At 42.3% G+C, this 27,562-nt stretch overlaps 2 protein-coding genes across 6 annotated transcripts in view; one reads left to right on the forward strand and one right to left on the reverse strand.

The window, feature by feature from the left end:
- Positions 1-27,562, reverse strand: part of nlrx1 (NLR family member X1) — a 106,441-nt gene that overhangs the window by 67,773 nt on the left and 11,106 nt on the right. For 3 of the 5 annotated variants that reach the window (XM_084350250.1, XM_084350249.1, XM_084350246.1), the window contains exon 1: positions 20,440-20,515. The exons of 1 other annotated variant lie outside the window; for it this stretch is intronic. The gene's annotated coding sequence lies outside the window, so the exon portion shown is untranslated. Of the gene's footprint in view, positions 1-19,764; positions 19,828-20,439; positions 20,516-27,562 lie in introns of those variants that run through there. One more of the 5 variants, XM_084350247.1, reaches the window with a different exon arrangement.
- LOC311255625 (uncharacterized protein) lies at positions 19,559-26,275 on the forward strand. The gene is made up of 5 exons (XM_084350251.1): positions 19,559-19,579; positions 21,097-21,146; positions 21,434-21,999; positions 22,345-22,460; positions 25,416-26,275. The coding sequence occupies exons 3-5, from the start codon at positions 21,936-21,938 to the stop codon at positions 26,205-26,207; spliced, it is 972 nt and encodes a 323-aa protein (XP_084206377.1). The 5' UTR covers positions 19,559-19,579; positions 21,097-21,146; positions 21,434-21,935; the 3' UTR covers positions 26,208-26,275.

Here is a 27,562-nt window from a genome sequence, read left to right on the forward strand (position 1 = left end):
GCTTTTAAACGTTGATTGTAAAATACTTGCCAAAGTTCTAGCTCTACGCCTACATCTAATACTCCCGAAGTTATAGTGGCACTCGATGCGGAGAAGGCCTTTGATAGGGAGGAGTGGGGATACCTGTTTTTTATTTTAGAAAAATTTGGCTTTCACTCTAAATTTATCTCCTGGATTTATTTATTATATGCCTGCCCCTCTGCATCTGTGAACACTAATGGCCTGCATTCCCCGTCTTTCTCTCTACAGCGCGGGACACGCCAGGGCTGCCCGCTTTCCCCCTTATTGTTCAACATAGCCATTGAGCCCTTAGCCATCTGGCTCAGGAGCCAGGATACATTTCAGGGCATTAGTCGGTTTGGTCAGGTCCATAAACTTTCCCTTTACGCTGATGACCTCCTCTTATACATCTCAAACCCAGCATCTTCCCTACCTCCAATACTGTCAATTCTAGAACAACTTGGCAGTGTATCAGGGTACAAATTGAATATCCAAAAAAGTGAGTTGCTCTGCATAAACCAATTGGCAAGAGCGCTCCCCAAAAATAAGTTTCCTTTCAAAATTGCTGAAGAGGGATTCAAATACTTAGGGAGTAATTGTGACTAGCTCATTCAAAGATCTATTTTCCAAAAACTTTTTACCACTATTGGATAAGTGTAAACTAGATATGTCCAGATGGGCTTCCTTGCCCCCATCTCTTGTAGGTCGTGTTAATCTTATTAAAATGGTCATTCTGCCAAAATTTCTATATCTTTTTCAACATATCCCGTTCTGCATTAATAAATCCTTTTTCACCAAACTCGATCAGCATCTGAACGCTTTCATTTGGGGCAACAACCCCGCCCGCCTCAGGAAATCAATCCTCCAACTTCCTAAATCACAAGGAGGGTTAGCACTCCCAAATTTTCGCTATTACTTTTGGGCCTGCAATATTAATAAACTCCTTTACTGGGTCAAATGTGAATCACCTGAATCTGGTCCACCCTGGGCTCATATAGAAATGTCATCCTCGCTATGCTCGTTACATTCAGTTATTTGCTCGCAACTGCCCATTACAACTCCCAAGATCTCACAGAACCCAGTTGTTACTAATACCATCAAGATCTGGCTTCAATTTAGGAAACAATATGGATTACATAGGGCATCGACCTGTGCGCCGATTCTGAATAATCACCTATTTCCCCCCTCTGGCTCCGACCCAGCCTTCCGCCAATGGGCTACCAATGGCCTTAGAACACTGGCTGACCTGTATGAGAATGGGGTTTTTTCTTCTTTTTCATCCCTGTCAGCAAAATACAATTTGCCCAACAACCATCTTTTCCGTTTCTTTCAAATAAGACATTTAATTCAAAAACAGTTTCCACATTTCCCCAACCGCCCCCCTGACTCAGAAATTGATGAATTTATTACCCTGGACTTCGAGCAGAAACGACTAATATCCATTTTATATAGTAAAATTGACTCCTTAAATCCAACAAATACTGCGACGTTGAAAGGCTCATGGGAGCATGATTTGGGTTTAAAGATATCTGACAGTCAGTGGAGCGATATCTTAACTCTGGTCCATTCCTCTTCTATATGCGCGAGGCACGGCCTTTTACAGTGCAAGGTGATTCATAAAGTTCATTTCACTAATGCCAGATTGGCTAAAATATTTACGAAGTTGTGCTTGTCACTACAGACATCATACCAACATTGTATCTGATATGCTATGCTGTTATGTCTGCAAAAATTCAATAAACAGATTGGAAAAAGAAGAAAAAAAGAAATGTATGTATGTTTTATGTGTGAGAGAAAGTGTGTGTGTGTGTCTTTTGGTTTCACTTCTGTTTCGTTTTGTTTGCTTTTATTGTGTGAAGCTCTTTGTGCTACATTGTATTTGTATGAAATGTGCGATATAAATGACGTCTGATTGATTGATATGAGACTTCCTGTGTCCAGTGTGTGCTACCATGGAAAGGTTCCTACCTAAATAGGTGCATGTGACCCACAGCACAACATAGCCACCTAGTGGACAGTTTGTGTCCAACACACACCATACATTGACATGGCTCTTACAATGGCCAAGCATTGAAAGATCAGACCGCCATGCCCACCAGGAGTAACGTAGGCAAAAGCTCTTTACAACTTTTCATCATCAAGGTATGAGGATGAGTCTTAGTGACTGTGAAGTCTGTGGCGTTAAACTGCAGGGCAAGTTAATTAAAGTGCAAGCCATAGAACTGAGTGGAAATGGCGGCAAAATCTCAACTTTGAACCAAAATGGCAAACTTCCCGTTGGACTGAGGTTATGGGTCCAAGAGGCTTTTTTGTGGTTTGGTCATGCGTGCCCAAATTCGTTAGTGTATGTGCATGTAGGAGGCGGGGCTTCAAGTTTGACAAAATGGCCGCTGTGAACCAAAATGGCCGACTTCCTGTTGGATTGAGGGTTTCGGTGCCTAGGGGTATTTTGTGCGTCTGGTCATGATACATATGTATACCGAATTTCGTTCATGTACGTGCATGTAGGAGGCGGGGCTTGGAGCCATCTTTTCACTTAACACAGTATCGATATGTAGACGTATTTAGGGCCAGCCCCTCTACATGTGTGACCAATTTGGTGAAGATGGGAAATTATGTGTAGAAGTTATAAGGACTTCCTGCTTATGGCGAAGGATCGAAATTGACCGCACTGCTACGCCCACCAGGAATCACGTAGGCGAAAGCTTTTTTACAACTTTTCATCATCAAGGTATGAGGATGAGACTTAGTGACTGTGAAGTCTGTGGCGTTAAATCTGTAGGACAAGATAATTAATGTATGAGGCTTAGAAATGGGTGAAAGTGGCGGCGAAATCTCAACTTTGAACCAAAATGGCAGACTTCCTGTTCGACTGAGGGTATGGGTCCAAGAGGGTTTTTTTTATGTCTGGTCATGATACATGTAAGTGTACCGAATTTCGTTCATGTATGTGCATGTAGGAGGCAGGGCTTCAAGTTTGAAATATTCCAGGGGGCGCTTTAGAGCCATCTTTTCACTTAACACAGTATTGATGCATAGACCTATTCAGGGACAACCCATCTACATGTGTGACCAATTTGGTGCAGATTGGCCATTGTATGCTTATGTTATAAGAACTTCCTGCGTGATGGCGAAGGATCGAAATTGACCACACCGCCACTCCCACCAAGCACAACGCAGGCTGTTGAAGGCATAAGGATGCTACTGAGTGAATGTGAAAGTCTGTGGTGTTAAATCTGTAGGACGAGTTAGTTAAAGTACGAGGCATAGACAAATCGGGTCAGTACAGAATGGGAAAAGCCATAAGGGGGGTCATCGAAATGAACCGCACCGCCACACCCACCAGGTATATCCGAGGCGAAAGCTTTTGACAAGGTGTCATCATCAAGGTCTAAAGATGATATTTAGTCAGTGTGAAGTCTGTGGCGTTAAATCTGTAGGACAAGTTAAAAAAAGTACGAGGCATAGAAATTTTAAAAAATTAATGGGAAAAGCCATAAGGGGGGTGTCAGGGGGCGCTACTGAGCTGTCGTGCTGTGCATGAAGGCAGTTGTGGTATCGAATTAACGTACTCATGGGTAAGGAGCTATGGGCCAAATCTGGTGAGTCTGCGAACATCCTAAAGTCCCGAAAAATGCGTCGGAAAAATGAAATTCGCTGCACGCCATTCAAGATGGCCGACTTCCTGTTGTGGCAAAAATTCCACAGCAACGTTAGGTGCCGCTATGGAGTCCCCTGGCCACAACCACCCCCAATCATGTTGAATTCTGATGTGGGAGCGCACATGTGACGTATGTTCCGGGTTTGGTGAGTTTTGGGGTATGTTCAGGCTGCCAAATATGCAGTCGAGTGGAAAGAAGAAGGAGAATAATAATAAACAATCCTTACAATAGGTCCTCGCACGAGATTCGTGCTCGGGCCCTAATAACAAAATACCAAAGTTAATCACTACTGCATCCCGTCACCCCTACCTGCATAGGCCACCAAAACATACTATTACTAAAAGGTACCTTGTTCCAGTTAACACATTATCTACCATAAGCTCCATTGAACGGCCTGTCACCGGAAGCTGCCGCTCCAATGAGCTCAAAATCCTCAAATTTGGCTTCATTAATATTAGATCACTGTCCACTAAAACCTTACTGATTAATGATTTGATTACTGAGTATAAGCTGGACATGACTGGCCTATGTGCAACATGGCTGAAACCAAATATTTTTCTGCCATTTAACTAAGACTCCCCTCCTGACTATAACTATGCCCATGTTGCTTGGGCCTCTAAATAGGGTGGAGGGGTTGCTCTAATCTATAAATCTATTTTTATATCAACCTCCAACCAGGATATTAAATTTACTTCATTTGAGGCTCTGGTTTTAAAACCATCTTCATCAAGTAGTAATGGCCTTGTCCAGGGAACTGGCTGTCACCTGGTGGTAACCTATCCTCCAGGGCCTTACTCCTAATTCTTAGAAGAATTTGGAAGAATTTATTGCAGATCTTGTTACTCGTTCAGATAAGATCTTAATTAAAGCTGCAAGCAGCGATGAACGGACCCTTGCAGTCCATGCGCGTCAGGGCATGCTGCTGTCAGTATTAAAAAATGTACGCTGAAGTCCGAAGAACTCCCTGCAATATACATAAAGAACAAATAATGAGAGGACTACACTGTGTGACCCTACAGACTCTTAAATAGAGTTTTGTATCCATTGGCCAGCCAGCACTGCCCTCTGTTGGAGAAAGCCTGAATTTAAAATCAAAAGTGAATGCAGTCAAGCGGTTCTTTCGTCATTTAGCAATAAAAGCGCCACCTATTGGCCGATTTGCACCAAATTTTGCACAAACCATCATCGGGCCATGGAACACAATTAGCAAAGGGTTTGTGGTAATGGGACCGTATTTCAGCAAGATATGCAAGACTGTCTCTTTGGAACAAAATGTACGTAAGTTGTTATATAGTAACTTGAGTATTCTTTGGAATATCAAAATTCTTTTTACAACTTTTTGTCAGGAGGCTCCACAGATGCTGTGAGCAAAGTTTCATGCAAATTAGAGATGCACCGATAAGGATTTTTGGGGCCGATCACCGATCACCGATCACCGAAAGCAGTATCTGCCGATCCCGATATTGCCGATCACCGATCACAGCGTCAAATCCATAAATTCTTCTATATTGCTGTCTTGTGTAACTTTCATATATTTAATTAATGATTCTTCTTCACAACATTGACATTGTATTATTAAGTATAAAAATTAGGAGATGAGAAAGAATCATGAATTGACCACTGTTTTATTGCAGGCTGAGACTCTTAGAGACAACTTGGACTAAGCTTACATAGTAACTGTAGCTTAATAGCTTAAGCTTTCTTGTGGCAATAATTGTGTACAACAACAACACACAACATGTGCAGTGCACCAACACAGACAACAGTAAACATTTCACTCTCTTAGAGTCAATACAAGTTGTAAACTATAAACCTTAGTTTTCCTGTGGAAAAAGTAATTATATCTTAAAATAAAAAATGGATTATGTGCACCAACAATAAACATTTTACTCTCTCTAGAGGCTCTTTCTTAGAGACACAATTTGGAGTTTAGCTACATCTTTTTTGTTGAAAAATAAAATAAATATGTCATACAAATGAGAATAAGAACTATGTACACTGACATATGTGCAACTATTAATATAATTAAATAATAGCCGATTGACACGATCTTGTCGTCCGTCATAAGGCTTTGGATGTGACTGTATATAGTTTGGTATAGCTCCGGTAGGCATACATCAGTGAAATATTTACGACTAGGCAGCGTGTACCGTGGATCCAAGCAGTTAACGAGGCGTGTGAACCCCATGTCTTCTACAACCGAAAGCGGTTGATGATCAAGGCATATGAATTCCATTACCTTTTTATTTAGTTCTTTCTTTTTCTTGCTGTCGTTGCTGTCGTTTATATGTCTCTGTTACAGTCAGCTGAGTTAGTGACGTCTGGGTTGCTGCACGCTCCTTTTCTTTCGCTGACTTAGCAGCAGCCAACTTCGAAAACTCCGTATACTCCGCGATGTGAGAAACTTTCAAATGTCTTATTAGGTTCGTTGTGTTGAAATTCTTTTGTAGCACTCCTCCTCGAGGTATCTCCTTTGCACACACCTTGCAAACTGCAAATTTGTTGTCCTTTTCGGACACATTGTAAAATTCCCATACCGGCGACGCCATTTTCAGTGTTGATGCTTTTTTTTTCTCTCCCCCTCCCACCTCGCCTGCCCGACTTTCAATGTAGAGACTGCCACGCCCCCTTAGGAGACCTGGGTCTGAGAAGTGGGAATGCATGCAGTCAATGCACTGTCTCTATATTGAAACGTTATCTGATCGGCCTGCTTTGATCTATTTTGAGAACTCCGATCAAAACCGATAGGGGCATTATCGGCCGATTGCGATCGGTTGCCGATCGATCGGTGCATCTCTAATGCAAATTGGTGAAATTGCCTGGGAGGAGTTAGCAAAAGTAGTTTTCCGAAATTTTGTGAATTTGTGAAAAAATTAGGTAACCGGAAATGGGCGTGGTCTATATCACAAGATTCAACGCAATTCAGGGAACACATGGATGTAAGGTTTTTGAATGTGCGACAAAGTATATTGGAGTTATAAGCCAAAATGCACTTTCCTTGATTATAGCGCCACCTAGTGGTGGAAGTTCACGACGACCATAGATTATCACATTTTTCGCCAAGCCTAATGTGTTTGCCAAATAAAATCACATTTTCATCCATGTTCAGGCAGTGAAAAATGCGACCATTTTGGACAAATAAAAAAAAATCATTCCAAAAGCAATAGGGAGCAACAGGTTTCCTGCTCGGGCCCTAATTATTAGGGATTTTAATATCCACTTAAAAAAGCCTTCTGACCGTCTAAGTAAAGCTTTTCTGGCACTTCTTGATATTTCTGGCTTCATTCATCTTGTTCATGAACCTACTCATTCCAGTGGTAACACTCTGGACTTGATCCTCTCCCATGGATTAGATTCATCAATCCTGAATGTCGCTTCTGTCTCTTCTGCAGTGTCAGACCACTTTCTTATTACATTTGAAGCTTCATTAGCCTGTCCTTGTACTGGCGACACAAATGTTTTTACTTCTCGTCATTTCAGCCCGGCAATCATAGCGACACTCAGTGAAAAATTGCCTGGGTCTTGTCTCCTTTTGCAACATTAGCCCTTTTGACACAGAGACTCTGCATTATCTCCGCAGCGGAGGCTCGCCAATTCTCCGAATTTGCTTGTTCACAATGAGAGTTTGAAAGTTTGAACTTTTCTTTTTTTTTTTTGGCAAGGAAGACAAGCCTGTCTACTACCTCTGGCTTGAGGCATGCCCTGTTGAGGCTTCGTAGCACATACCTGGGGTTGGAAGTTTTCAGCATGTGGATAATAGCGGTGGGTAAAAATATCGATTCAGCAATGCATTGTGATTCCTTTCCCTGCAATTCAATATCGATTCAGCAATCTTCTTAATCGATTCAAGCCCCTGGCTAGTGGGGGCGCTGTGAGCAACACCCTCGTGTGATTGGCACTGTACGGACGGGGGCCGCACTAGACCAAACCATAACAATATGGCGACCGTAGTGAGTAGCAGCAGCGTTAAGCCAGCGCCTTCAAACCTGAAAGCAGATGTGTGGATTCATTTTGTATTCCCGTGTAATCCTGGAACACAGGAAATAAATAAAAGTAAGGTGTTGTGCAAACTTTGCCAGGCGGTTCTGAAATACTGTAGCAACACGACAAACCTGCGAAACCACCTGAGCCGACACCATGCAGACGTTCTGCAGCAACCCATGGCTCCTGCCACTATCCTCGGGCTGGGCCGGGCCGGGCCGGGCCGGGCCCTTGATCAAGCATTTGTGTTTTTTTTTTTTTTTAATCATTACTTTTTTCATTTGCAATCCATTCCGTTCTGAATAAACAAACAACGTAGTGTACATGCTTCGTCCTTGTTGCATTATTCATTAAGATAATTGTAAACAGACTTCTGTAGTTCAAACACCTCGGAGTTGAGAGCGTCAGTTGTAACAGCCCACTGTAATGTGGCCTGGTGAAGGGGAAGGTGATGGTCCACTTTAGTGCAGGTAGCTCCGGTTACTCAAGAGATGGCAGGCAGCACGGCACTTTTATTCATAATACTGACCACACCATGCCAGGTCTCTACGGCACTAATGTTACAGGCATACATGCAAACGAACACAGGCCGAGGTTCTTGCACCAACACTTTACGAAATAAAGACAAAATAAAATGGGGAGTCTTCGCTCTGTCGGCAGTATCCTTTCTCACGGGGAGCGGAAGTACACCCAGGGTTTTCCCTGCCATTATACGGCTTAGGCGCAGCGCCCAAGCATTTTTGCCTCCCGCCTAAGCGAAAAAATTGAGCAGGTGAGCAAAAATAAATAAGAGGACTTCCGGTTTGGGTGAGCATGTGAAGGCAGCGTTGTCTCAGTCTCCAGCAGCGACAACTTTGAAAACTTACTTTTTCCTTAAAAAACCCCACCCAACTAAAACTAAAAGTGCTTTTAACTGAGCCCCAAACACATGAGACGAATGCCAAGAAAGAAGAAAGAACCTATAATGGAAGAAATGGAAGAAACAGAAACAGACGCAGCCGCCTCTTCGACAGACGATAGCAATGTGCTAACTAGCATAGCTACCAGGCTAGAAGAGCGCATAGCTAACATGCTAGAAGAGCACAGAGCTAGCATTGCAACCGATTTCAAAGCTACATTCGCGACCCTGGAATCAAGGCTCGACAAAATACAGACAAAGATTACAGACCACGGTCAGCGAATGGACTCACTGGAATCCCACGCTGAAGTGCAAGATCAACGAATTCAAGCCCTGGAGGAGAGGTGTGTAGCACTAGCAAATAGCAACACCAAGCTAACAGCTAAAACTATTGACCTCGAAAGCCGTAGCCGCAGAAACAACGTCAGGATCATTGGCCTCCCAGAGTCAATAGAAGGACCCAGGCCCACAAGCTTTTTTGCCGAGCTTCTGACCGAAGTACTCGGCGACCAGATTCTTCAGTCCCTCCCCGAGCTGGACCGAGCCCATAGAGCGCTCACCGCTAAACCACCGCCAGGCTTTCGGCCCAGACCGGTAATAATTCGCCTTCATCGCTACCAGACCAAGGAGGTGATCATTCGAGAGGCTCGTAAGAGGCGAGGGAAGCTCCAGTACCGAGGGTCACCAATCCAGATCTTTGAGGACTACACGCCTGAAGTCGCCGAAGAACGAGCTAAGTACCGGACGGTGATGGCCGAACTTTACAACCTAGCTCTCCGGCCAACGCTTCTCTTCCCGGCCCGCCTACAGATTACTCTGGAGACCGGCGCGAAGAAGAGATTCTCATCACCCGAGGAAGCTACCTCCTTCGCGGCTAAATACCAACAAGCCCCGAGGCCTGATTAGCTTAGCTTATTAGCTGTTTCTCCCGTGGCTAATGTGAGTAATGCTAATCTAGTTTCCTCACAAGAGGAGCTGATTTTGTTTTGGCAAGTCTTTAAATGAAGACGGTAGCCTGGAGAGCCCTAGCACTTATTGTTTTGATTATTTTTTTGTTTTTTTAAGGATAACATACTATGTTTATTATTCTGTTGAGTTTAATGGGACTTGAGGACTATTCAGACGTGCTAGGGCCCAGGCCGAATGTTTACTATTTAGCCTAAATGCTATGTTATTCTAGCATTGACGCTATCCCAGCTGGTTCAGAAGCTGGTTACACTTGATTTCAATTCGTGACTAGTTAAATAATAAATAACCTGTTTTATCTTATCTCATATCATTATATTTCATATTTTTGATATAAAAAGTTTGGAAAGACATTACATAATTAAAACCTGTTATTATAAGGAATAGGTGATTAACCTCACTTATCACTTAAAATATAACTCTAAGTGACCAATGCCCTGTATTTCATTTCAACTTTAAAACGAACTCTTTTTAATTTTTTGTTTTTATCATTAAGATACTTTTGAATTACTATGGGCATTCAAATCAAACTGCACAAATGTCATGAAAGTGTGTTTGGGATCTATATTTTTTCTTTTTTTACTATTGGGGTGCTAACTGATCTCTTTAAGCTGCAAAGCTGAGACAAGTGAAGAAGAGAAGACAAGACGCAGAAAGGGAAGTATGACAGTTCGGGTTTAGTTTTGTTGATTGGGGAAGAGGGATGGGGGGAAATGTTCTCACTCGATTTTGTCTACTTTGAGTTTTGTGCTATGTGTGCATCCATTTTCCATTGTGCTATCTCTGTACAGAGGATTCCACTCACTTGTTGCTGCTTGCTCCTCGAGACCGACCTGACAATTTTACTGCTGGACACCGAACCATGGCTAGTGTAACCAAGGGGGGCGCCGCTGGCGGACAGGCTGTGAGGATAATTTCACTAAACACTGGGGGGCTCAACGCTGCAATCAACCGTACAAAAGTTATGACACACATTAAAAACTTGAATGCCGACATAATGTTTCTCCAGGAAACACATTTATGCAACTCTGACCAGAGGAAATTAAATAGGCCTTGGATTGACCAAACTTTTCATTCTAAGTTCAATGTAAAAACAAGGGGCACAGCTATACTAATACGGAAAAACGTTCACTTCACCTCAGATAAAGTAATTACAGATCCAAATGGTCGATACGTTATAGCCACAGGTACACTATACGAAAAACAGGTAATTCTGGTATCAGTTTATGCTCCCAATTGGGATGACCATAAATTTGTGAGCTCACTGTTTACTACCATTCCAAATTTAGATTCCCACCTTTTAATTATGGGAGGAGACATGAACTGTGTGATTGATCCAACATTGGATAAGTCCAGCTCGCGATCATCCACGTCTATGAAAATGTCTCAGGCTTTTTCCACATTTATGAATCAGTATGGACTGGTCGACCCTTGGCGATTTTCACATCCCTCCGCGAAACAATACTCTTTTTTCTCTCATGCACATCGCTCGTTCTCGCGTATAGATTACTTTCTGGTAGATAAAAAGCTCATCCCAGAGATTGTCTCCACCCAGTATTTACCTATAACAGTATCAGACCACGCCACAGTAATTTTAGACCTTCACTTTAACATGAAGCCAAAGGGATTCAGATATTGGAGGCTAAATCCTCTCTTGTTGGCGGAGGCAAATTTTTGTAAGCATATTTCTGAATCGATTACCTTTTTCTGTGAAACTAATAAAAATAATGAAACCTCCCCGTCCATTTTATGGGACACCCTAAAAGCCTACATAAGGGGCAAAATTATTTCTTTCACGTCTCATGCTAATAAAATACGCAGATCCCGGCAAAAAGAGTTGAAAGAGGCTATCACGGATGTGGATAATTCCCTCTCATCCACAAATACACCTGATCTATATAAAGAGAGAATAAGACTCCAAACAGAACTTGATCTCCTTCTTACTTCCGAGGCTGAACAACTTCTCCTTCGCTCCCGAGGGTTAGTATACGAGCATGGGGACAAAGCTGGTAGTCTCCTTGCACAGCAATTGAAGGCAAAAACAGCATCAAACCAAATTACTCAGATTACTGATGATACAGGTTCGGTAACTTCGGACCCAGACAAAATAAACGACGCCTTTGGATCTTTTTTTTCCCATCTTTATACCTCAGAATCCCTCACAGACGAAAGCCAATTAATCAACTTTTTTGAAAAATTGGACTTACCTAAAGTCTCACCCGAAAATAACTTGAAATTAGACGCCGCCCTTACACTTTCAGAAATTAAAGAAGCAATACAGTCAATGAACAGTGGTAAATCACCAGGTCCAGACGGATACCCGGTCGATTTTTATAAAAAATTCTCAGATCAACTAGCTCCACTACTGCTTGAAATGTTTAACCACTCACTCGAACAAGGTACTTTACCACCCACACTCATGCAAGCTTCCATCTCCCTAATTTTTAAAAAGGGTAAAGACCCACTTAGCTGCGCATCCTATCGACCAATATCGCTCCTCCCGGTAGATGTTAAAATACTCGCTAAAATCCTAGCTCGGCGATTGGAATCTGTTATGCCTTTGATTATTTCAGAAGACCAGACGGGATTTATAAGGGGAAGACACTCATATTCTAACATAAGAAGGCTTCTCGGCGTCATCCTCTCTCCATCTCCCTCTAACGTCCCAGAGGCCATAATATCCCTCGACGCCGAGAAAGCCTTCGACAGGGTGGAGTGGGCCTATCTTCTCTTTTCCCTGAGACAGTTTGGTTTTGATAACAATTTCATTTCATGGGTCAGATTACTCTACTCCTCTCCCTGTGCCTCGGTCTGCACAAACAACCAACGCTCCGCTCCGTTCCCACTTTTTCGGGGAACAAGACAGGGGTGCCCGCTATCCCCACTATTATTTGCGCTCGCGATTGAACCACTTTCAGTAGCTTTAAAACTGGTGGAGGGATTCGGAGGGATTAATAGATGGGGCATAAAACATCAGGTGTCGTTATACGCAGACGATCTGCTTCTCTATGTTAGTGATCCCTTATCAAATATTCCACGCATTCTGACAATATTAAACTCCTTCGGTCGTTTATCTGGATATAAACTTAACATTTCCAAAAGCGAATACTTCCCAATCAACCAATTGGCCGCCGACATACCCCCATCGACTATACCTTTTAAAAAAGCCAGCACAGGATTTAAATATCTTGGCATTGCAATTACACGTTCCTTACGAACAATACGAGAGCAAAATCTTACTCTACTAACAACGAAAGTCAAGTCTGATCTACAAAGATGGAACTACTTACCGTTGTCCCTAGCCGGTAGGATCCAAATTATAAAAATGAATGTATTACCAAGATATCTTTACGTTTTCCAATGTTTGCCCATTTTTCTTCCCAAATCATTTTTTACAGTTATAAACGACATTATTTCATCTTTCATTTGGGCTGGCAAACGACCAAGAGCTAGTCGCTCACTTCTCTATAGAGATAGATCAGCTGGGGGACTGGGTCTACCTAATCTAATTGGTTATTACTGGGCATCCAACATGCATAAAATACTATCTTGGTACACGTCCCCTCAAACTAGTTGGTGCCAGAGTGAAGCGGCCTCCTGCTCCTCGTCGCTACGCGCTGTAGCATGTAGTACCTTGCAGTCTTCCCCGTCTAGTCTTTCTTCTAACCCAGTTGTTATTGGAACATTAAAAATTTGGTCGCAAATAAGACGCCACTTTGGATGGCTCACCCTCCCTTTGGCATCCCCGATTTGCAACAATCATTTGTTTATCCCAGCAAGGACTGATCCAAGATTCTCTGTCTTAGAAAACAAGGGACTTCGTAGTCTGGGCGACTTATACATCAATGGTATTTTTGCAAGTTTTAATCAATTAATTTCTAACTTTAATCTTAATAAATCAGATTTTTTCCGGTACTTTCAAATGCGTCACTTTGCGAAGACGCACACAACTTCATTTCCACAGATACCGACTCCCAACGGAATGGACTTGGCTCTTAAAGCCAAGGCCCTGCTAAAGGGCCACATCTCCTACTTTTATAACTTATTATCTCCATCCAGCGAATCCCTTTCACATAAGACTAAGATGAACTGGGAGTCAGAACTCCAGCTGAGCTTCTCTGAGACTTTCTGGGAGGGAGCTATAGGGGCCGTTAATTCGTCATCCAGCTGTGCCAGACTTTCATTAATACAATTTAAAGTATTTCACAGACTACACTACAGTAAAGAAAAATTGTCAAAACTTTACCCGGACAAATTTGATGACAAATGTAACAGATGCTCTCAGACTCCATGCAACCTTACCCATATGTTCTGGACATGCCCCAGGTTGTCTGAATTTTGGCTACGATTTTTCAAAACAATTTCAGATATACTAGACATAAATTTAACTCCGACTCCACATATTGCTATATTTGGCAAACCTCCAGACAACCTTCGTACCACAGGTATCCAAAACAACGTTATTGCTTTTGCCTCTCTTATTGCCCGCAAAAGAATTCTGTTGCTATGGAAATCACCTCAGCCACCATTAATCGTTAATTGTTCATTTATGTTCATTTATGTTCTTGAATGTAAAAAAGAAAAAGAAATAATACTATTTGTATGTACCTATGTATTTCATGCCTGACAATTGATAAATAAAAGTTATAAAAAAATAAATAAATAAATAAATAAATAAATAAGAGCCGCATTGCGTCCCATTGATCTTTACACGTTGCCGGGTATTTCCAAAAACGGACATTTCACCTTCTCTGTTTAAAAAAAACCCCGTTTACACCTATCTGTTTTCAGAAAAGTTTTCGTTCACCTGGCGTGTGTGTCTGGGTCTGTGTCTGTGTATGTGTGTGTGTGTGTGTGTGTGTGGGCGGGACGGAGGGAGGCGAGTTCGCGTGCCAGTGCGAGCCACAACAACACGGAGTGAAAAGCATTTAACAGAGTACCAGAAAACGTCTGTCATCAGAACCTTATTTCTAGCAAAAAACCTTATTTCTAGCAAAATATATTATCATTTACTCACCCAGATAACTTTGGTGTCATTTGAAGTCGTTCGGACGAAATTAGATCCAGTGTAGCGCCGGTATATCCATATAATGCGAGTGATCCGGGCACCGAAGCGCAGCCTCTATATAACGCATTTTGCTAGAAATAAGGTCCAGGTTGTAAAAAACGGTAGTTATCCTTTAAGGCTGGGCAAATAACCGAAAATATACCGAAACCATCGGTTATGGTTATTACTTTCCCCTGCTACCTGTGTCTCTGACAGCAGCAGCTCCACCGCTGAGGAGAGGAACAGGCTGATAACGTCAGCTACTGCTTGGTCCTTTCGATGGGGCACTACTATAGCTTTATTCTGCTTTACTGTTAGTTATAAAAAACGTAAATGCAATTTGAAATGTTAAAATATAAAAAGGCGTTGCTGCGTTAGCAAGTTTCTATAGTATGCTGTTACTTTAGCTAGCATAGCTGCGGTCAAGTGAGGTAGGGAGCTAATGAAGTGAGGGAGCGTGACAGAAAGCATAGATTTGCCCACACACCTCCACCCAACTCTATAACTCCACATTAGACCTCTCAATCTGAAACAGTGATGTTTAAAACACAGCAGCAATATTATGATTTCTTAAAGGGCGATATGTCACACAGAGAAGCAGGTAGAAATTGGAGGTGACCTGACAGCTACACCCGTTATGTTACTGTAAAGGGCAATACAAATATACCAAGTGAAAATAATCTACCAAAGAATTAATCATTATTTGAATTGGAATAATAATTTAATTTAAATTTATTTAAATACAAACTTTTTTCTTTTTCCTGGTCAAAAGGAATTAGCAGTTACCTATAGTAATGATAGTGGTCAAAATTATGTGAAATTGCACAGTCTTTGGTAAAAAAAAAGCTTTTTAAAAAAATGTAAGGCCGAGGAACGCTAACCCCGCTGCTTCAGCTGCCCACCCCCCTAAGACCTCTAAAAACCCAGGGAAAACCCTGACACCTACTCTTCTTCATCATACAGGTTACATTAACCACTAAACAAAAGGAGGCACCACCTAGTGGTGCTACATTGAATAACTCTGATTGTTACACCACGTATATTAAAAAATTGTCGGGTTTAAATCAGGCTCGGGCTCATAATTACAGTTAATGTGGCCGGGGCCGGGCTCGGACAAAACGTGCACGGGCTCGGGTAGGGTCGGGCTTGACTTTTTGGGCCTGATCTAAGCTCTAATATATATATATTTTACTTTTGTATACCATACTGGTATTATTGTGCTGATGTTATATTTTCAGATGTTTGTTTTTTGGCCCAAAATGCTATGAGTTATATATTTACAGTTTCCAAGCAGAAAGAAATACATAATTTAAGTTAAATTTGAGTTATACCATGGCTGCTCATAAGGCATGAAACTAAATAAATAATTATTTTTTTAAAAATTCTGGTACTCTTACTTGTGTATTTCTACTTAATACTGAATCTATATCGAAGCATTTCAATCAATATCGAATCGAAATCGAATCGTGACCTAACGAATCGAAATCGAATTGAATCGTGAGATTCTTAACAATACCCAGCCCTTGTGGATAAACCCCCGGCTTTTCCACTGTATGTGGGCACCATCTTCCATCATCATCACCATCATCTTTAGCGATATGCAACATAACTGCATCCATAAAAGCTGCCCACTGGGCCCAGTTCTTGTCATACAAAATACAATGAGAAAATGATTTTGCTCGTGTTGGCTGCTTTTAAGCAAGTGTTTATTGGCTGCTGCGGTCTTGTGCATCTCGTATTGAACAACATGTGTCCCACTCTGCTGCATTCTTCTGTTTGAGATGCTGAAATAAACTGGTTGATGTTGCAACAGCCTTTAAACAAACTTTGCAGTGGACCGTGGTTTGTTCGAGGTCTGACGCCACAAAACTAGACCAGTTCCAAACTACTGACAAGACTGTGCCTTTTTTGGGAACAAACTCTTTGCTTGCTGCCATGTTGTTGTGTTTGTCTCTCTGTGGGAATTAGATCCGGGGGGGAGGGGGGACCCACTATGAACTACGTGAGCCCATGGGGAGCGGCGGCAGAGGAAGTTAAAGAGAAAACCGATTTTCATTTTTAAAAATCTTCCTAAACCACAAACTCCACAAATATAATATCGATTTATCGCCCAGCCAACCTTAAGCTGATTCACAGTTAGTCTCAGTTCTTAACAGTTTTGAAAGTATCTCTCGAGACATTGTCTAAACTTGTCTCAACCTCAAAACCTACTACCTGTGTCCTGGGCCCCTTCTGGCAAAACTGTTTAAGGATCTATTGCCAGCACTGGGACCCACAATGTGAAATATTGTTATTACTCATGACCGGTGTTGTCCCTACTAGTTTTAAGTCTCCTGTGGTTAAGCCTCTTCCGAAGAAACCACATCTTGACCCAGGGTCTCTTAATAGTTATAGAAGTATCCAACCTTCCCTTCTTCTCTAAAGACTTGGAAAGAGTTGTGTCTCAGCAACTTTCAGGCTACCTGCTTAATAAAAATCTTCTGGAACGTTTTCAATCAGCTTCCAGAGCCTGTCATTCCACCAAAACTGCATTTACTAAAGTGGTGAATGACATCCTACTCACTATGGACTCAAAGTCTACCTCAGTGCTTCTGTTACTGGATCTCAGCGCTGCAATGGATACCATAGATCATGGCATACCATCAGAGCGACTTGAAAGTCAATTCGGCATCTCTGGCCTGGCTTGCGCTTGGCTAAAGTCTTACCTATCAGAAAGAACAAATGCGTTTCTCATAATATAATAATTCAGAGTTATGGAATACATTTCCACTGCCATGCAGACGATACTCAGCTGTAGGGGCCATTAAAGCTGATAATAAATCTCAAATCACAAAATTAGAGACATGCTTGTATGCTGGGAAGAAGTGGATGTCAGAAAACTTCCTGCTCCTGAATACAGATAAAACTGAGATGTTGGTCATTGGCCCCACTTGACAGAGACACCACTTTGATCAAGTGATGGTAACTCTTACATGCCGTTACATCTGATCCTACCCTCTCTTTCGAGCAGCACATCAAATAAATTACCAAGATCGCTCTCTCACTCTCTACAGCTTTCTTCTCCTCCTCCTCCTCCTCCTCCTCCTCCTCTCTTTTCATTCAGGCTCCCTTCTGATGGACCACAGGCCCCTGGGACCATCTACCTCTCCTGGCTCCTGCTGTCTCACATATTGACGGATATGGATCATCATACCCTGGGCTCTGCTGGGTCTTTGCTCTCCTCTGTTTTACTATCTCCTTATATCTGTATTTCTGTCAAATTTGATGACTCTTCACTTTGATCATCTCTGTTTTACTGCTAATTATCTTGTGTGGCCTCCCCTCTTCCAGGTTACCACCATAGAGAGGAGGTCATGTGGGTCCGGCACCACTTGGCGATGCCTCTGCCTGCTCAGTCGTCTCTTGGATCTACACACTTTACATACATTATAATTTGTATCAGATATTCTGCCACTGCAATTTGTAAACTGTGATTTTCAAGGGCGAAACTTTAGTTTCAGAAGTGGGGGGGACACAAGTAGGAATGGCAAATTTCTGCGTGCATAGTGCGCTCGATTTCTGCCTGCGTAGAGCTTAAATCATGCCATTTCCATTTATCCCTAGCCTACTTTTTTGCCATTAGCCATACTGCCAGTGGCGGAGCGTGGGTCTCAGCACAGAGAGGGCGGAGCATTCTCGATGGGCCCTTGTGATAGTTATTTAAACATTGCATTTATTCCATTATTTAAACATGCCAGTCACACTAAATATTTCTGCAGAAGACAATGCCACAGATCACCCCCTCTGACACACACACACACACACACACACACACACACACACACACACACACACACACACACAGGTCACTGTCAGTGTCAGTGGCTACCATGTCTAAGCCATGTAGCTACCATGTTAATTATAGACTGTCTGTGTCCATTTAATGTTTATGTTGTAACAAAGACATGGTAGCTACTGACTCAGACAGACATCAACCTGCTTGAGCTTTCAGCACCATAGACAGTGTCGGTTACAGACTGACAGTCAGTCAGACACAAATCACTTGTGAAAATCACAAACCAACAGCTGCTTGTCCTGGATGACATCTTCACCTCCCGCTGTCTGAAGAAGACACACAACATTCTAAAGGACTCATTCCCCCATGCCATTTTAACTACTGCCCTCAGGAAGGCGCAATCGGTCAATAAAAACATGCACCACCTGATTCCGAAACAATTTCTACCCTTAAGCCATCACCACTCTAAACAACACACTGTAACCATTTAAACACAGCCCATGCACATGCAATAACTCCACACTATGAGCACTTAATAATGGACACTAATGTGCAATACTGACTGTGATGCATATGATGGCAATGTGTGTGTAGAACTGTGGATGTGCAGTGTGTCTGATTTTTTTTAAATCAACAGACACAAGCAGTAACTTGTTCTTGACCAACACAATATTTGATACATACAGATGAAATGGTCTTTCCTACCACTACACTATGATGATAAACTGTATTTAACTACTTAAATCACAGTATCATAAAGTGTTTTGTTGCAGCCTGATGTAAACATTAATACAACTCAGTAACCAATCACACAAGCAGCTCCATGGCTCCATGTTGTCCCTGTGTGATGTTCAGGACAGGTGAGGTCAGTCTGAGGACAGAGAGCTCTGAGGTTGAAGTTTATAATAATGAAATGGGACTGTGAAAAGACTGTGACAGGTCTGTACGTCTTGACCACATGTCAGCTGTTCAGCTGTAGTAGAGGAAACTCCGCTGTTCTTCTCAGCTCCACCGCGCCGGGCTTTTTTTAAATTATTATTATTAATCTTTTTTTATTTAGCTCCGGTAGCGACCCGGCTGAAATACGTGAGGATGCGCGGATCCGGTGTATTTATCAAAGCTTGGTCACCGTGCTGAGGCACCATGTTGGTCTGAGCTGCGTTCATGAAGTTAGAGGCTACTTTCAAACTCGTTACTCACTGGTCGTTGGCGTTTTAGCGATCGTACAGCCTGAGGCCAGTATACAACAGGTAACAGTCTTGTCTCTTTTCACCTCCTCTCTCCCTTGTGTGATCAGTGCGCTGCACACATGTTTTAAACAGAGATGGCTAAGCGCCTGGTTTAACATATTAGTTAGCTAACGTTAGCTACAATAGCGTATAGAGTAACGTTGAGTACAATTTTTGGCTTCTCTACCCATCTCTGCACAGCCTACCTGCAACACAGTGCTGCTGCTGCTGCTGCTGCTGCTGCTTCTCCCTTCCTCTCCCTGCACCGATTGTGCAACCTCATCTGATATCTGATATGAAAGCAGTTGACATGAACAAGTTTTCCTCACTGTAATCGAATCGAGGATCTAACGACAGAGGATGTCATTCACTGTACAGATTATAAAGCCCATTGAGGCAATGTGATTATATTGTTTGGTACATGAAACAGCATCTAAATAGGGACTTTAGCTTGTTAGTCTCTCTGAAAGGGTGACATCTAATTGTCAATCATTACTCTTAATTGAACTGCTGTATTTAAACCAGTGTGATAAATCAGTTATTATAGCCACATGCTAGCCAACTAATCTTCCGTTTTCTAGAATCTAGTTTTCAAGGACTATTCTGATCCATTGCGGACTGTAAACGGATGGGCATATAGCCAAATAAAGCCGTAGTAGCTATATTGCTATTTTACAGCAATCAGCCAAAGTAACTTTAACGTGCAAGCTAGCGTCACATACAGGGTCGTCACAAAGTTAGAAGTAGCGTTATCTCAGATAAAATACTTGCAAACTAAAAATAAAATGCCATGTCATTGAAAATAAAACTACAGTTGCTTAACAAAGTCTTCCAGCGTCCTTGTCTCCGGTCGCTGTGTCCATAAATTGAGGTTAACTTACTGTGTTTACTTCATTCTGTTTTCCCTTCGCTGAATCGCTGACAGCTATATTTTATGTTCAATGTTGTGTTCCACTTGCGAGCTTCTTCTTCTTTGGTTGTATGACGGGTTGCAACTATGACTTTTATGGTGCATAACGCCACCTACTGTACCGGAGTATGTAGCATGGGGATATATGGCAATACTTTACATCATAGAGTAGATTAAATTACTACATAAATTAAAACAGAAAACAAAGCATAAACAAAAATCCCTAAATTCTTTTAAATATCCCTCAAATATTCTGCAACGGCTTCCTGCCCTATCTTATCCTTTCTTATATTTTTTTTACAGTGCATGCTCGCCATTTTCTGTAATTTTACATTCAAACATTCATCTGATACACTTTTCCCTATCAAAAACAATATTTTATTGAGCCCTGTGTTGTCAAACCTTATAGAACTGTCTCCTCCTTTCTCTTTCTTCTGGACACACCCTGTGCAAATTTACAGTTTTCTGTATGCTGTAATATTTCCTTTGGCTACTATCCCTATCCCATCTAATTTGCCATTTATTTCAGTATTTCTTTAGTATTGCCCTAGCTTCTCCTTGGCTGGACTGCTACCGAAACAAAACAAAAAAACATTCTGTCTTGTCTAACTTCCTCCACCCACTGCAGCCCTATGATGACCGCCATCATTTCTGCTGTCTAAACGGACATGTTATCAGGTATTATTTTTTGAATGCTAACATTCATTGAGGGGATATGCGGTCAAAAGTTTACGTGCACTTGTAAAGAGCATGTACTATATATCATGGCAGTCTTGAGTTCCAATGATTTCCACAGCTCTCATTTGTCTGTAATGGAATGAGGAAAACACAAACTACTTTGTCACAAAAAACATTCATGAATGTCATGGTCCGACCAGGGCAGTCGGGCTTATTTGTGTTTTCTTTCCCCCCTTGACTGTCTTCCCCCTCCCTTTCTCCTCACCTGCTCCTGTGTGTCTGGACAGGTGGGCGTGGCAGCAGTGTCGGCAAGCAGCGGAGAGGCGCACCTGCAGATCATTCCATTCATCACCCCCTGCTATATAACCCCGGTCTCATCTCCACTCCGGCGCCAGATTGTTCCACCAGTTACAATATTCACATTGACGGCTGATTACTAAGTGTTACTGTTTTCTATTCGTCTGCGTTCTACGAACCTCCAAGTGTGTTTTCGGACATATCCTTATTGACCTTTCGCAAAAGCCCCGCCCCCCTTAGTTACCATTGCTAGCCCGACAAGCTTCTTGACGCCGACGGCGTGTCAACACAGTGTCATGGCGGGGAGAAATATACCGGTGCGTGTCAGTGACTCTTTTTGGAGCAATACCTGTGCGATATCCTCCAGATCGAGGCAAAAGGGGTTACAGTATGCAGCGGAGGGATACATTCAAAATATTAAAATAAACAACGAAGGAGATACGACTGTCGAGGCGAAAGCATACCAGTCAATGGCAAAATCGGAGAAACCCCATGATCTCTACCTCAAATGCAACGAGCACAGCCTTGTGGACCAGTCATGCTCTTGCACTGCCGGGTAAGTTCGGGACACTTGTATGCTTCAGGAGGATGTTGGCTGAAATATTTAAATTAATATGATAGTTGCTAACAAGTTACAGCTCCGGTAAAGTTAGATAGCTAGTCAACATCCTTTCAACTATCCTAGCTAGCAAGAAGCTAGCTAACAAGTAACGTCATCAGAGTCTAGCTTGTTACACTAGGTCCATGGATGTAAGGTTATATGTCAAGGCACTCTAATATTGCAGTAGCAGTAACTAGCTAGTAACATTGTGTCATAAGGATGGTTGACAAAAGCAATTCATAGTCACTGCAAATAGCATTTCCAAAACAAACCCCTAATGCTACTTCTGGCTTAAATCAGTTCACCAGGTTTTTGCTCTCATATTGTGGGCCTTATGCACACCCTGGACCTGTGCCGTGCCAGAAGTGATGACATCTCCTCCACAAGCCAGCCCCAGCAGTGGCACAAAGCCAGGGGTAAAAAAATAACTGGACAACCTGTGAGCAGTGTGGTGGTAGCCAAGGCCAAAGTCAACCGCAAGCGGAAACCCATCATGTCCAGCTATATCCACTAGGGGTGTTCCAACAAGGGTGCCTCACGATTCGATTCCGATTATGGGAGCTTCGATTCGATTATTGGCCACGATTCTTCGATTATTGCAATTTGTAATGATTTTTTCCATACAAGATTGATTTTGTCTTCATCTGTGGCTATATTTGTAAATAAATAGCCTATCAATTAACTCAGTTCCTCTAAAACTACACTCATAAAGTAAATAACAAGGTTTTTTGAACATTTGACTTGTATTTTTCAAAGACACAAAATATTTTATTTTATGACTATGTAAACATTTGCACTTTGACCTACTTAACTTTGACCAGGGAAAGCTCCACTTGCAGGAGAGCCCCCTCTATTGACGTAAAACACTGAAAACAGTCAAGCCCTGGATTTAATGAGGCGTAAACATGTGACGTGACGTGGCGTAAAGCACGAAGTTGGGCAGTGATCAGTGACAACAAAGTTGTTTTCAAAATAAGAGCTTTACATTGCACCCCATTGGATTTTAGAACTGGGTTCTTAGCGGGGGGGTTTTGATTTGAAAGTAGCGACCGTTCGTAGCTTGCCGCTACACAACAGCTGACAGTCAGCAGCTACTAGCTGTTTGGTTGTGTCCGCTAGCTGTCAGCTACAGAGACCGAGGAGACGGTAGCATCTCCCGGATCTCAGCGGCTTTCCAGTTGCTCATCTTGACATCCGCGGATGAAGTGATGAACTGACTGCTGTGATCAGCTGTTTCCTGGTTTTAAAACTCCCGGCTGCGGGTCGCACAACAGTGCACGTTATCGACACCTCCGCCCATGTCCCGCAATTGCCGGCACATTGACGCCTCGGATTTAGATAGCAATGGAGGCGGCAGTAAGTGTACCCTTAGAGGCGTCAAATTGGCAGACCAAAACAGACCGCCAATTTGCCGCCTTCTGTCTAAATGCGCGGACCTAGCAAGGCATCGACGTTAATTAATCGATGCCGAATCGTCACGTGACGCATCGCGATGCATCGCCACATCGATGAATTGCACCCACCTCTAATATCCACAATAAGTAAGTATTTTACTTTCCATGTACTCTACAGCAACACCATCAGTCACACTGTAATGAATATATTCCTGTGTACTGTGTAACATGATAGACAATAATACTCACCTCTGAATGTATTTGTTAAAGGAAAGAGTTAGGGACAGGAGTGTATGGTCTACTCAGGGAGATGTCAGATGCACCCATAAGCTACATTGCTGATGAAACTGCACCTAAGGTAGAAGTTGGAGGCAGGAAGTATGCAGTGGGGTGCGGTCTCAACCACCAGGTGAGATGAACTATAGAAGATTCAAGCAAGCCAGTCAGAATCAAGTAGCACTATTTGCTGTTGTAGATAAGATTTTTCCCCACAGGTTTATTAAAGTTTCATTAAAATTGGACATTTACAAATTCTAAATGGTGCTTACAATGTAAAAAAAGAATCATCACTGGGCTGACATATTATATAGGCCTACACATAAAAACATGAAACAAGGATTGAGCCACATAGTACCCAGAAATCTGTATTTCTATAGCACCTTCCACAGCTCAGGCTTACAAAATGCTCCACAGTGGTGAGTAAAAATAACAGGTTAAAGCAGTAGTAATGTCATGTAGTAATACTTTGTATTTGTTGCCATGTGATGCTATGACTGTCCCAGACTGTCCCTTACTTAAGTATGTGTGGCTGGAAGTTTGAAAGCATGCTCACCACATACCAGATGTTATTTATGATCCCTAACCTTGTATTAGGAATTTTGTCTGACACTATCTTAAACTTTTTTATTTTAGCGATGGCCCTCTCTACGTGCACCCTGTGCTTTGCAATGCACTTTGTCACCAGCACATCTCCAGCTGGCAATTGCCTCTTAGATCTTGAAAACGGTGGCAGGTTTAAATGCAGTCCGACTGCTTGCATCTCTTCCTCGATCAAGAAGCCCTTATCAGCCATTATGCCATCCCCTCTTTGCAAATAGCCACTGTCTATAAGTTGCTCTAGTAGCGGGATGATACCACACTGTCTGACTATCTCCTTGTCGGACATGGATCCTGTGAAGAGGGCAGATGAAAAAATCACAGCACCACGGGGGTCACAGGCAACTAGCGATTTTAGTGTGTTTGTGCTTTTGTAGTTTGAAAAGCTCTGGCTTTGCAACACCAGTGACGTTGGCCTTTCCATTTTCAGCTCTGTACAATCTAATATTGCAAATGTGGACGGGTAGTCTGCTTTGTAGATTTCTGGCATGTTTTGTGCAATGACATCTCTGTGAGGCCAAATTGGTAATTCACCTAATACATCAAACATATAATGAATCCAGGAATTGAAAATATTACTTGCTGTTTGCATGTTTATATTAAATCTAAAGGCACGGCTCTTTAGGTCTTCGTTGTTGCGGAGTTTCATTAAAACAAACAGCAACTGGCTACGGAGGCGCATCTCAGCAACTTGCCAATCATTGCGCTTGTAGTTTAGGGGCACATTTATTTGAGTGGTGTGTGGATCATTTGGGATGCCAAATATTGTGCACAGTTGGTTGAATCGATCATATGTAAACCCAGTACTGTATTCCAACATTTTAGGGATTTCACTGCTTTCAAGGAGTTCAGGTGTTAGAGTTTTCTTTTTAAGTGTGCTAATTTGTGCTTTCAGCCTTTCTATTTCAGTTTCCTTTAAAGACAATTTCAATTTCATGTTGTTGTTTTCTTCTTCTAATTTCTTCTCCTTTTCAGTGCTCTGCTCCTCCTCAGGCTCCCTTTCTAGCTGGCATCCAGGAAGTGGGGGTGCTCAGGACTCTCTGTAAAGAAAAAATGTTTGCATGTTATTGATAATCCTTTATCTTTGTCACTTTTTTACAGCTGCCACTTGTTGGCCAAATTAGAGAGTTTTCTGTTGACCCTGGAGTAAGTCCTGTCAGCCAACCAGATGACCTGCCCAACTTTCCTCTGCCATCCCAACCCACCAGCTTCTGCACAGTTCTGAATGAAAGAGCCATGCGTTGTTACACAGAACTGAAAATGTCTTTGCCTGATTCTATAGCTCTGGAACAGGAAACCAGAGAACAGAGCACAAACAACTTGTGGTTCCATGCAAGGTCTGCCCGAATCACATCAACCTCTTTTAAAAGAATCTGCTCTAGGAGAGCTGACCATGAAAAACTTGCTACAAGCTTAAAGAGTGCAGCATCAGTACAAACTAAGGCCATGAAAAGAGGTGTAGAACAAGAGCCCATAGCAGCAACACAGTACACGAAGCTCACAGGTAATCTAGTGTATCCATGTGGTTTTGTTGTAAATCCTGATGCCCCACACCTTGGTACTTCACCTGACCGTAAGGTGATAGAGAGAGTAGGGAGTGAAAGCCCAAGCTATGGGCTTTTAGAAATTAAGTGCCCTTCCAAGAACAGCTTCACAGAGTGTCCCTACCTTTGCAAGCAGGCAGATGGAAGCTATAAACTAAAAGAGTGTCATGCCCACCATTATCAAATAATGGGGCAGCTTGGGCTCACAGGTATGTCATGGTGTGATTTTTTTGTTAAATGTGAAGAAGATTACCACCTAGAAAGAATACACTTTGATGTTGCAAAATGGGAAGAGATGAAGAGCAAGCTTGATGTATTTTTCTTTGACTACTATGTTACATGCCAGTGAGATAAATCAGTTATCCTCTTACATACAGGGACTCTTATTTTGTTCTCTTGCGTCTGGGATTGCTGTATGTTTGTTTTGACCTCTGAACAGAGAATGAAAGTGCCAATAAAGGAACTGATCCACTGTCTGAAACATCTTGCTGCCTATTCTATCATTCAACACAATACAGAGGTAATGGGATTGGGCAGGCTATTCCACTCCTGTTACACCAGTATTAATTTGAAAAATGGTTTATCACTCACCACTGTCAACAATATACTGTCGAGTCTCTCCTGCATCATCAGTGCTGGAGGTGGAGCCAGAGGCATCTTGCACACTTAATCTGCATCTGTATACATTTTTTGGACATGAATTTACAGTACCTTATTTCTATTACATTGTATATTGTATATCATCATCATCAACCTTTATTTAACCAGCGAGTCAAGAACATGTTCTTATTTACAGTAACAGTAACGTTAGGCTATATGACATGTACTAACAGGTTGAATATAGAGTTATATACTGCACTTCAAATCAAATGTTATTGGCATGTAATTTAGGCTTACCGTTTTTGGGGTGGCTTTCGACAGCCTCCGAGCTGCTCCCTAGTCTGGTTCGGCACTTGTATAGCAAGTAAAGGGTTGGGATACTCAGGAGTAGGCTGTCCATTCACAAAATGCTACATGAAAGATGAAAACAAAATAAGTTTAAATTGCCTGTTGGGACGCTATGTTCAACTTTGATGTAAACTGACGAAACGTACGTTACCTAACGCTAGGGCTAGCTAAACTTAGAGGGTAACGTTCTGGCAATGATATACTAGTAATATACAATATTTGCTAATAGTTACCATAACTTTGATATCCAGTTTTGTTAGCTAGCTAGCTAGCTATCACTATGGCGTTAGCCTAGCTTAGCCTTACCTTGGAGCAGACGTATGTATGCTTGTTTATTTTCGTGACGTTAAGCTGGGAGTGGGGCCTTCCACACTGTTTGATCCATCGTAGGCACCGCTCCTGTTGTGTTTTCGGCTTTGGAAAAGGAAAGAACACGACTCCCCCAGCCAAACTCTTGGGGTACCTACTGTCCGATTTACATATGCCATAGGCACATCGCTTCACCATTTTGCTTGTCGGACCTTGTTTACATAGTAACGGTTGCTAGGATGTATGATTGGACAATGACCGTTTGGGGCCGGGTTTTTGCGAAAGGTAAATTTTTTGTTTCTCTATCGTGGCAGAAGACTCCAGCGCCTCTTCGCCCCGGCTTCCTGAGCTTCCACCTGCCTGCCTGCCTGCCGACCAGTCAGACCCAGTTCTCTGTACTTCCCTCAAAGAACCCTCCGAGGTCTAAATAAACTGTATTTTTGTTTC

This window comes from Pagrus pagrus (assembly GCF_965226575.1).
Source record: "Pagrus pagrus genome assembly, chromosome: 4".
Classification (NCBI taxonomy): domain Eukaryota; kingdom Metazoa; phylum Chordata; class Actinopteri; order Spariformes; family Sparidae; genus Pagrus; species Pagrus pagrus.

Excerpts from the sequence above, each read along its gene's own strand:
- LOC311255625 (XM_084350251.1), top strand. The coding sequence starts at position 21,936 with ATGATCTCTACCTCAAATGCAACGAGCACAGCCTTGTGGACCAGTCAT. Across the intron at positions 22,000-22,344 it reads TCATGCTCTTGCACTGCCGG|TTCACCAGGTTTTTGCTCTC; the intron begins GTAAGTTCGGGA and ends GGCTTAAATCAG. Across the intron at positions 22,461-25,415 it reads GCAGTGGCACAAAGCCAGGG|CTGCCACTTGTTGGCCAAAT; the intron begins GTAAAAAAATAA and ends ACTTTTTTACAG.